Here is an 11,552-nt window from a genome sequence, read left to right on the forward strand (position 1 = left end):
GTTCAGGGTCTCAGAGGAGGCTGTGGATACTCAGCAATTTTTGGTTTTAGTTTTTTTCTGCCTTGGCCTTGCTTTTTCCTACTTCAGATGTAATCAGTCCTAATGGCTGGTTTGGGACCTGGGTCAGAGGTCAGGGTCAAGACCTGGCTTCAGGTTCTTCCAGGTGTACTGGTCAGGCATTTTGTAGAACGCCCTTCGATTTGGGTATTCGATGTTTTTCTCAAGGTCGGACTGGGTTTTGGGAGGAATTCCACAGAGGAGAGGCGCCCTCCTCATTGCACAAGGGTCTGTTTTGAAATGAGCATGAATGGGATTTCCTGAGGGGTCAGGTGGGAGAAAGGGCAGAGGCAGGGCTTTTGGTTTGAGAAAGAGAGCACCGAATCCTAACCACTAGACCACCAGGGAAGCTGGGCTTTTGGTTTGAGAAGCTGGAAGACCTGTGCTGGTCAGCTGGAACAGAAAGGCTGAGGCAGGCGTGAGGGCTGGGGGACAGTGGGCACTTTCTCTGGGCTTGTTGAGTCACAGTGGTCAGGGAAATGGGTCCTTCATGGACGACATCTGAGCCGCTTGTCCACCCCTGAGGTCAAAGTGGTGGGGGATTATGATGGGCAGCCCCGCAGCACCACAGGGGTTTCCCCAGGGGAGGACACGTGCTCCTCCCAGGAAAAGGTCAGAAGGGAAATTGGGAAGACACACCCACTGCTGTCCTGGGGGTTGGGCTACCACCAGGAGGATGTACAGATTCAGGGGTGCGATGAATTCCATTTTGGATAGTGTGAGGGGGGCAGTGGGATGTATAGGAGGGGGCTGGATCCCCTGTGGGTGGGATAAGCCACACGGGTCCACATGGTCCTCTCAATCCTTGTTTTCTGTTCTCACTTTTGTAATTTTTTAAAAGTTATTTTTATTCTGTATTGAGATTGAATTCACATACCACACAATTCACCCATTGAAAGTGTGCACTTCAGGGATTTGTGGTATAGTCACAGAGTTGTGCAACCATTGCCACTCTCAATTTTAGAACATTTTCATCACCCCCAAACAAAACCTTGCCTCCCTTAGCCATCATCCCCCAATTCCCCACCCCTCCCTAGGAAATCATTAACCTGCCTTCTGTGGATTTGCCTGTTCTGGACATTTCATATAAATAGAACCATACTCTATGTGTCCTTTGGTGTCTGGCTCCTTTCATTCAGCCTTAGGTTCTATGTTGCAAGACTTAACTATACTTGACTCCTTTGTCATGGCTGATTAATATTCTACTGTATGGACAGACCATGTTTTGTTTATCTATCACCTGTTGATGGACTCTTGGGTTGCTTCTAACTTATTTTTTTTTAAGTTTTTTTTTTCTTAATTGGGAATTGGGGAGGGGAACAGTGTTGGGGAATTGGGGAAGGGAACAGTGTTGGGGAATTGGGGAAGGGAAACATTGTGTTTTTCCAGGACCCATCAGTTCCAAGTCAAGTTGTCCTTCTCAGTTGTGGAGGGCGCAAGCTCAGCTCTAAGTCCAGTCATTGCTTTCAATCTAGTTGCAGGGGTGGGGGGATGGGGGGGGAGAGCGCGTAGTCCACCATCCCATGTGGGAGTCTAACCGGCAACCTTGTTGCATACTGAGCCATCTGGCCGCCCGTCCCATCAGCAGTTCGCGGCTGCTCAGCTCAAGGTGCTGTGTTCAATCTTAGTTGGGGGCGGGGGGGAGGTGGGTGCGCAGCCCACCATCCCATATGGGTGTCATACTGCAACCTTGCTGCTAAGAGCACGCGCTCTCACCAGCTCAGTGGCAGCTCAGCTTGGGCGCAGCTCACTGGTCCATGTGGGAATCGAACTGGCTACCCTGTTGCTCAGAGCTCACGCTCTTAACCAACTTGAGCCACTTGGGTGGCCCTGTTTGTACTTTTTAACTGTTGTGAATAATGCTGCTGTGGACATTGTGTGGACATGTTTTTGTGGGGACTTCGGTTTTTATTTGCACTGGGTATAGGTATCTAGGAGTGGATCCTTTTTCTTTTTTTTTAAATTTTTTTCTATCCTGGGCTCCCAGGAGGCAACATCATCCTGGCCTGTCGAGACATGGAGAAGTGTGAGGCGGCAGCAAAGGACATTCGCAGGGAGACCCTGAATCCCCGCGTCAATGCCCGGCACCTGGACTTGGCCTCTCTGAAGTCCGTCCGAGAGTTTGCAGCCAAGATCATTGAAGGTAGGAGGGAGGGCGCTGGCCTTGTGGGTGGGGTCTCCGGTGGCCAGACTCTGAGGAGCAAATTAAACCAGGCTTGGACCTTATGGCCCACAGAGCCAAAAATCTTTCCTACATGGTCCTTCACAGAGAGAGTTTGCTGACTCCTCCATAGGAAAACAAACTGCTGCACTAGCTTGGCTCCTACAAGAAGCAGAAGCCAAGATGGGAGGTGGGGGAGTTAACTAGGGAAGAGGGGCAGAAGCAGTGATTCATTCATTGTTTCTTGAGGCTTTCTGGCTCTCTCAGGTGACACCAGGGACACAGATGAGTTAGATTCAGGCTTTGCCTCCAAGGAGCGCTCAGTCTGGTGGGGACATGGCTGTGACAATCCTACATTACTGGAGAACCCACAGGCACAGTGCAGACTCCCTGGACCTTTCACTTCTTTGCTGTGCATTTCTTTTCTCAAATCCAGGGATCAGGCTGGCATTTTTCAGCACTTCTGTTGCATTGGTTGGTGGCTCACGCTTTTTGCTTCCCACCTGGTGTTTTTAGAACTATTCTCGTATTTATTTTTTTGACTAGGAATAACCTTTCCAGGAATAAACGTTTAGAAACTTCAAAAGAGGAGACAGGGACAAGTCTCCCTACCACACCTGCCCCTAGCTACCCAGACTCCTTACTCACGTGTGTTCAGTTCTCCCCTGTGTGTCTTTTTGGAGACAGTTTATGCATTTATAAAGCAGACAGGTGTATCCACCTCCCCTTGGGTTTTTTTGTGTAAATCGGAGTCTGTTATACACCTGTTGCTCCATGCTTTTTCTCCCCCATTATCTCTCAGAGATGGGTGCAGCCAGGGTGTCCTAGTTCTTGCGGCTACATTATATTTCTTCATTCTTTTTTTGCAGCTACATTGTGTTCCATTGTGTGGATCTGACAGGTGATGTTACTGGTTCTCTCCCAATGGCCACTTGGCTTCCAGCTTTTCAGGGCTACAGGCACTGATGCTGTGAACATCCTCGTATATCTGTGTTATTTCTCACACCTGTGAGGGTTTCTGCAGATCTTGAGACAACCTCTTTCTTTCCACCCAGCTCTGTATTAAACAAAAGCAGGAAAGCTAGTGGGGAGACAGCAGCTCTTGCTCTGAAGTGGTGAAGAAATAAACATTTATGGAGTGTGTTTTTTTTTTTCTCCCTGATGCAAAGAAATACATATTTGTTATGGAAAATCTATAAAATCCTGAACAGTAAGAAAGAACTGAACACCTTTGATTGCACACCAACCCTAAGGGAGTATGTTAACCTTTTTTCTCCTTACATTGTAAAGCTTTCATCTTGAAAACATAGCTGGTATTCTTTATTTTAACAATACAAATTAATAATATGCAGGAAGAATTGCAGGCGGGGGAAAACGTAGTCACAGAGGAGCTGTGTGACTTGGCTGGGATCATACAGCTTGTCAGGGTAGAGTTGGGGGACTTGAACTCCCCTCTGAGCTTGTGATCCTGATGGGAATGCCACATCCCTTTCCCCTCAAATAAAGAACAAAATAGAGGCTCTCTTTATTGGGCACTACATGACTTAATTCATTAATTTCATTGATCCCCAAAACCACTTTGGGAATGTTATGGGTTCTATTGTGTCCCCCCAAGAAAAGAAGTGTTGAGGGGTCCTACCCTCAGTACCTCAGACTGTGACCTTATTTGGAGAGGAGGGTCTTTACAGAGGTAACCAAGTGAAAATGAGATCATTAGGGTGGGTCCTAATCCATCTGTACTGGTGTCCTTATAAGAAGAGATTAGGACACAGACATGTACAGAGGGATGACCGGGTGAGGACGCAGGGAGTTGGCCATCTACAAGCTTAGGAGAGAGTCCTGGAACAGATTCTCCCTCATGGTCTCAGAGGGAACCAGCCCTGCGACATCTTGATCTTGGACTTCCAGCCTCCAGGACTGGGGGACAATAGATTTCTGTTTTCAAGTCACCCACTGTGAGACCAGAGATCCAGGTGTTGGCAGGACTGCACTGGGTAGAACCTTTCCTCGGTTTTCCTGCTTCTGGTGGTGCCCGTCAATCTTGGTGTTCTTTGGCTTGTAGCTGCATCTCTCCACTCTCTGTCTCCATCATCACACCATGGGCTCCCCATGTGCATGTCTGTGTCCAAATTTCCCTGTCTTATTAGGACGCCAGTCATGTTAGATAGGGCCCACCCTATGTCCTCATCTTTACTTGATTAGTTCTGCAGAGACTGTTTTCAAGGAAAGATCACATTCACAGGTTCCGGGTAGACACAAATGTTTGGGGAATGCTAGTCAGCCCAGCAGGCACAGAGCTGACACGTTTTCCCTGACCCCTGCCTTCCAGAGGAGCAGCAAGTGCATGTCCTGATCAACAATGCGGCTGTGATGCGGTGCCCCCACTGGACCACTGAGGACGGCTTTGAGATGCAGTTTGGTGTTAACCACCTCGGTGAGGCCACAGGCTGCGTGGTGTTGGTGTCAGCCTGGGATGTAGGCAGGGTCCCCAGTGGGCCAAACACAGGCTCATGGTGCAGGTAGGGTGTGCTCTCCTCCGCTCTCTAAGGCAGCCGGGTCACGCGGCGTCTCAGGGAGTTGCCTGATCATCTCTGGATGTTCAGTCTTTTGGAACCTCCATCAGTCTCTTGACACCTTGTCCCTTTGTCTGTCTTCCAGTCTCAGTCTGTACTTCAGCGATTCTGTCAGTCTATTTGTTGTTACCCTGAATGCACCTAGGGTTCTGTTAGCAAGGGCAAAAGGGCAATGGGTCATAGTGGATCAGGGCCCACCCTAATGACCTTACTTTAATTACTTCTGTAAAGACCCCAGATCCCATCTCCAAATAAGGTGACATTCTGAGGTCCTGGAGGGTTGGACTTCAACATGTTTTTTAGGGAGAAGGAGGGGACACAATTCAACCCAAAACACACATATTATTATCACTCATACCTTATTGGTTGGGATTCAGTCACATGACCTGATGTAGTTGCAAAGGAGCCTGGGAAATGTAGTCTTTCACTGGGGAGTCTTACGCATAGCCAAAAATCATATTACTGAAGAAGAAATGGAGAAAGTATTTTGGGAGACAGAAGGCAGTCTCTTCCCCAGCTGGCCTCATAGAATTATCACAGGGCTTGACATTTGGTGTTGGATAATTCCTTATGGGGACTGTCCTGTGCATTGCAGGATGTTGAGCAACATCCCTAGTATCTACCCACTAGATGGCAGTAGTGCCCCCATTTCACTCTGCAGTTGTGACAACCAAAATTGTCTCCAGATAATGCCAAATACCCCCTGGGCAGCAAAATTGCATCCGATTGGGAACCATATGTTATTGGGAGGGAGAAATAAGGTAATGTTCTCAGTATGGTCCTAGGCACGTGGTAAGAGTTCAGTAAAAGTTGTCTTTTTGTCATCTTTCATCCAGGTCACTTTCTTCTAACAAACTTACTGCTGGACAAGCTGAAGGCCTCGGCCCCTTCACGGATCATCAACCTCTCGTCTTTGGCCCACGTTGCTGGGCACATAGACTTTGATGACTTGAACTGGGAGAAAAGGAAATATAACACTAAAGCGGCCTACTGCCAGAGTAAGCTGGCCGTTGTCCTCTTCACCAAGGAGCTGAGCCGGCGGCTTCAAGGTGTGTGTGTGGCCTCTTTCTTCCTTTAGCTCTGAGCCTGGAACAGTCCTGCTGTGACCCTGGGATGGTGAGAGGTCACGCACTGGCTCCAGGACAGAGTAGGCAAGTGAATGACACACACACCAGCCTGTGTGTCATTCACTCCCCACTGGTGCCTGAAGCAGATGTCACTAATCAATCACAGTCTTCTTCCCTGCTCATCCAGAACAGGCATCTGAGCCTTTGGTGCTCTAGGCCAGTGGACATTTGGCAATCTCGTTGGCTGTCATTTCAGGGAGTAGGGATGGGTGGATATTGCAACTGGAATCTAGTGGACAGAATCCAGAGATGCTGTTCAATATCCTAAGTGCACAGGATAAAGAATGGGCTGAAGTTGGGATAAATAGGGCTGAAGTTGAAAAGCCTGCCGTTTACCTTTGCTTCTCAAAGTGGACCAGCAGCATCAGCTCAGCTGGGAGCTTGTCATAATTGCAGCATCTCGGACCCCACCCTGACCCACTGCTTCAGACTCTCTGGGGGTGGGGCCCAGTGGTCTGGGTTTTTCCAGCCCTTCACGTTATTTTTACACACACACTCAGGTTGAGAGGCTCTGCTCTGGGCAGCCATGACACAGCTGTCTTGCAAGATGAGACTACCTGGCATGGAGGTTTCAGAGCAAGAGGGTGGAGTGGGTCCAAGGGTAGGAAACAGGAGAGCCCAGAGCTCAGGGTGGGCAGCATCAGGCTTCTTGGTAAAGAGTGAACCTGGTGTCCGCCCCTGTTCTTCCTTTCTCGCACCAGGCACGGGTGTGACCGTCAATGCTTTGCACCCCGGTGTGGCCAGGACAGAGCTGGGCAGACACACAGGCATGCACAACTCTGCCTTCTCCAGCTTCATGCTTGGTGAGTCTCCTCCCAGCCTGGGGTCCCTTAGCTGAACCCCTGCCCTCCCAGCTGGGGCCCAGGACCCTCCCTCAGTGTATTAGCCCTAGGATATATATATATATATAAATATTTAGGGAAGTTTATTAGGAGAGATTGACTCATGATTTATGGAGGCTGAGAAGCCCCAACATCTGCCGTCGGCATGCTGGAGACCCAGGAAAGCTGGTGGTGTGGTTCCAGTCCACACCCAAAGGCCTGAGAGCCAGGGGAGCTGGTGGTGTAAGTCCTGGTTTGAGTCTGATGGCCAAGGGTGCCGATGTCTGAGGGCAGGTGGATGTCCCCGTTCAAGCAGAGAGAGGGCGAGCAAATTCACCCTTCCTCACCTTTTTGTTCTATTCTGGCCCTCAACTAGTGCATGCCGCCCACCTGGGTTTCCTTTGTTCAGCCTAAAGATTCAAATGCTTATCTCCTCTGGTCATACCCTCAGACGCACCCATAAGTAAGGTTTTGCCAGCTCTCGGCGTGTCCCTTAGCCCAGTCAAGTTGACACATAAAATTAATCACACTCAGAGACTATTCTCAGAGGCTTTGCTTTGCTCTGCCCTCCCCTGTATCTTCCATGTTACCAAGAACAAGTCACTTTTCTATGTCGATCCGGCCTGCCAGCCTCAGAATAGCCCCAGGAAACAGGCTAGAGCCCGTCTGATGAGAAAACCATGTCTCGGAGGAGGAGCCTGTGGAAGCCCACTCCTGGAGTCTGGCTGTGCTCAGGGTAAACTCAGCTTCACCAAAAACTAGCTGTGCCACCCTAGGAGGCTCACCTCTTTGAGCCTCAGTTTACTCATGCAATGTGAGGGCCAGCGTAGTACCCGCCTCACAGTTGCTGGGAGGGTTAGATGAGACCTCCCTTAAAAAGGCCAGCACAGTTCCTGGCCCAGATTTAAGCTGAATAAATAATTAGAACTTTATAACTAGTATTTATAATCCTGAGAAACATTTAGTAGGTGAGTGCCAGGTGTCAAAGATCTTAAGCCGAGGCTGGCACTGGAGATGTTCAATAAATAAAAGTTATTTTAAAGCATGATGGGGTAGGGTGGGACTCATGGCTGACTGAGAGGAAGGAGAGCTTCCATTTGCCTGGGAAAAGCCAGGGAGGCTTCCTGGGGGAGGCAGCTTTTGAGTTGGTCCCTGCATCTGGAGGGATTTGCCTGGGCAGTGCCAGGGAAGGGAACTCTTGGTGGAGAGTCAGAAGCAAAAGCCTGGAAGTGGGCTCTGTAGGACTCCAGGCCGACTTGTGGCCTCAGTGGCCCTGCGTCCTGGGGGTGGAGCAGGGCTTCCTGTGTCCTCTCTGAGTGTGTGTGGACTGAATGTTCTGTGGGTTGATTGCAGGACCCATGTTCTGGCTGCTGGTCAAGAGCCCCCAGCTGGCGGCCCAGCCCAGCACTTACCTGGCGGTGGCAGAGGAACTGGAAGGCATTTCGGGAAAGTACTTCGATGGACTTAAAGAGAAAGCTCCGGCCTCTGAGGCTGAGGATGAGGAGGTAGCCCGCAGGCTTTGGGCTGAAAGTGCCCGACTGGTGGGCTTGGAGATGTCCCATGGGTCCTCTGTGAGGAGACAGCCCCTCCCCAAATAACCTGGGAGCCCGTGTGAAAGCCACCAGGGAGGCAGAGTCATCAGGACGGAGCAAGACCAAGGATGACTGCCAGGCCTGCATCACCCTCTAGGTGGCAGCATTGACCAAGGAATGCTGGCTGCCATGCCCACATCACCTTCTAAATGGCAGCATTGGCCTGTTTTGTTTTTTTTCTCTTTTGTGGGCACAGTGGATTGGACTGCAGGTGGGCACTTTACCGACGGGTTGGCTGGGGCACTGTGCCCTGCTGCCATCAGGTGAGCTGAGCCTGCTGAGAGGAGCCAGCTTACCCTGGTGTGGGCCACAGTGGGGGACCATATAGCCATGGACAAGTTGTCTGACAGACATGGTTGAGTTCATGGTTACCTGTGGGACCTTGAACACCTTCAGCCTCCTCTCCGAGCCTGTTTCTCCAACTGTAGAATGTGTGCAAAACTTGACCACCTCACAGGATGGCATGATGCCAAATGGGTAATTTCCTGGCTCGGTGAATAGCAGCTGTGAATTTCTTCTCAGGGAAAGTTTACTGAGGGTCTTCCATGAGCCAGACCTGGCCTTGTTATCTCCGTCATGCTCAGGACAGCAGCTGCTGCTGCCGAGGACCCAGGATGCCTGAGGTCGTGACCTTTCCTTGGCCCGTAGACTCTCAAACTTACTCTTTAAAAGATTAATGATACAACATCTAGCTGAGTCACAGGTTTTATTTTCTTTCTCCGTGCCAGTGGGGAAGTGCCAATGAGCCAAATACCAACTCATGTATTTCTTCCTTTTGGGAAACCCAGATGTCAGTTTAAATATTCTCAGGGCAATAAGCCAATCAGACATTTAGACATTTAAAGGTGAAAGGGTCCCTTCCCTCCTTTCACGTGGCGACAGTTGTTGAAATCTAGGTGTCTTCTGTGTTAGAAACAGGGCTGGCACTCAGCTTGGGCACAGAATTGAGGGGTAACGGCACCAAAAGCTTAGTAATCCAGATAAATATTTTAACATTAAAAAATGTAACATTTACCATACTTCGGGAGGTCGAATGCTGTGTCACATCCTACAATATACAGAACAGCACAGAATGACGGCCCTGGATGCCAGCAGGGCCAGAGGAGGGGAGCGATGGAGGCTGAATCAAAGATGCCCAACACTTTATAAATCCAGTTAGTTTTCTTTCTGTTACCACATCAGACCAGAGTAGCCGGGAGCTGTGTTTGGGGTGACCTGACTCTGGTAGGCAGCTTTGGATATGGACCCCGATGGTCCCCACATCCCCGTGTTCCAAACAATACAGGATCACCTCCCTCCTTTAAAGGATCTGATTAGCAACTTTAATTCCATCTGCCACCTTAATCCTCCTCGGCCACATAAAGTTGACATGGTTGGGATTAGGATGTGGACATCTTGTGTGGGGGGGGCACTACTCTGCCTACCACATTGCCTCTTTCAAAACCTGCTTCCTTAGCCTTTCTTATGATTGTGAACTCCCCTAGCATACTTCCCACCGCTTCCTTTCTGCTTAAATTAAGTGGAATCAGCTTCACCAGTGTTGCTTGCTAGCAAATCAATTGAAATGAATGAATGTTATCAGGAGCTCTCTGCCACCTGATTTTAAATAATGGGTGTCTTAGCAAGAAGGTGTTGGAATTCAAAGTCCAATTCTGGAGCCCACTCTTTTTTGGGGGGACTATGGGTCTAAATTAACAGAGAGAAGCCTTGTCTGTTATGTAGACACAACGCGGCTCTGGGCTGATTCTAGCCACACACCCTCATGACAGACATCTGTTTCCAAAACTGAGAAACCCCCCAAAGCCACCAATGTTGACTCACAAATTGATGTCATCCTTGCCTATGTCCATCCCTGAAGGCCTTGAGGTGGCCCACACACCCAACTATAAACTTCATAGTTGAAAGATGATAAAAACCAATCTAAAAACACCTTGAAGGGCCAGCCGACTGGCGCGTTGGTTAAGAACTGGCTTGGGATGCCACAGGTCCCCAGTTCGGATCCCACATATGAGGGCCAGTGACACTGCCCTCTGCAGCTAAGATGGTGAATGGCAGCTCGACCTGGAGCTGGGCTGCTGTGGGTCGCTGGTGATGACGTAGGCTGCAGTACCCTGCTGCAGTGGGCTGCCATAAGCTACTGTGTGTAGGCGGCAGTCAGTGTGAGCGGCCAGCAGCCGCAGTGAGCGGCCGTCCAGAAGCTGGCGACTGATCTGCCTCATCCAGGAAGAGCGCAATGATGGTGCCAGCTTGGGCCAGTGAAGCCACATCCTCCACAACTAGATTGAAGAACAAAACAGCAGCTTGTCTGTTCCCCTTTCCCCGATTCCCCAGCACTGTTCTCCCCCAATTCCCCAATAAAATCTTTAAAAACAAACAAACAAACAAAAAACCACCTTCAAAACCCACAGATGCCCAGATAGGAGATTGTGGCAACGTAATAAGCAGACCGAGGAAGTGAACGTGTGAGGGTGATGATTTGGGAGGTGGACGCTTCACCGCCTAAGGGAACCCATGTCAGTGTGTATGCTTCATATCGCTCTTTGGGGCTTGGAAATTCTTCCAGGATGCCGTGGGCTGCAGGACAGGAAGAACTTGAGGGGGTAAGCTGGGCTGGTACATGCCCCCAGCAGCAGTGTGAAGGAATGCTATTTCCTAGAAGTTCAGGGGTATTAGGACAAGCTTTGGGTTCAGTGACATTGTCACCATTCCTTCTGCCTGACTATTTGACCATCACCAGGGTCAACTTCATCCCAAGGCAGGGTATCTGTAGTGGGTTGAATGGTGTCCCCCCTAAAAGCTACGCCTGCGTTCTAACCCATGGTACCTGTGAATGTGACCTAATTTGGAGGAAAGGTTCTTTGCAGATGCAGTGAAGTTAAGGATTTCAAAATGAGGTCATCCTAAATTATCTGGGTGGGCCCTAAATCCAATGATAAGTGTCCTTGTAAGAGATGAAGAGGGCACGGAGAGAGCAGAGAAGGCATGTGAAGACGGAGGGCAGAGATAGGAATGATGGACCCCCAAACTGAGGAATGGTGGAAAGGCGACCATGATCTCCAGCTACAGGGCAGACTCTGCTGGAAATCACAACAGGGCAGAGCTTGGAAATGAAATGAAATACCCAATGTTGGGACCCATCTGAGATCTGGAATTGGGTCATTTGTGTGGATACACCTGAAAATCTGGAATCCCCCAGTTCCCTTTGATTGGAGGTCATGGTT

The 11,552-nt window shown here is 49.7% G+C and overlaps 1 protein-coding gene across 1 annotated transcript in view; it reads left to right on the forward strand.

The window, feature by feature from the left end:
• Positions 1 to 9,941, forward strand: part of RDH13 (retinol dehydrogenase 13) — a 33,812-nt gene extending 23,871 nt beyond the window's left edge. Inside the window, exons 3-8 of the mRNA XM_019627836.1 lie at positions 431 to 463; positions 2,045 to 2,200; positions 4,548 to 4,652; positions 5,628 to 5,840; positions 6,620 to 6,721; positions 8,093 to 9,941. Coding sequence (XP_019483381.1) covers positions 431 to 463; positions 2,045 to 2,200; positions 4,548 to 4,652; positions 5,628 to 5,840; positions 6,620 to 6,721; positions 8,093 to 8,337 — 854 coding nt within the window. The 3' untranslated portion in view covers positions 8,338 to 9,941. The remainder of the gene's footprint in view (positions 1 to 430; positions 464 to 2,044; positions 2,201 to 4,547; positions 4,653 to 5,627; positions 5,841 to 6,619; positions 6,722 to 8,092) is intronic.
• Positions 9,942 to 11,552: the final 1,611 nt, after the last annotated feature.

This window comes from Hipposideros armiger, unplaced genomic scaffold (genome assembly GCF_001890085.2).
Source record: "Hipposideros armiger isolate ML-2016 unplaced genomic scaffold, ASM189008v1 scaffold_742, whole genome shotgun sequence".
Taxonomy (NCBI): domain Eukaryota; kingdom Metazoa; phylum Chordata; class Mammalia; order Chiroptera; family Hipposideridae; genus Hipposideros; species Hipposideros armiger.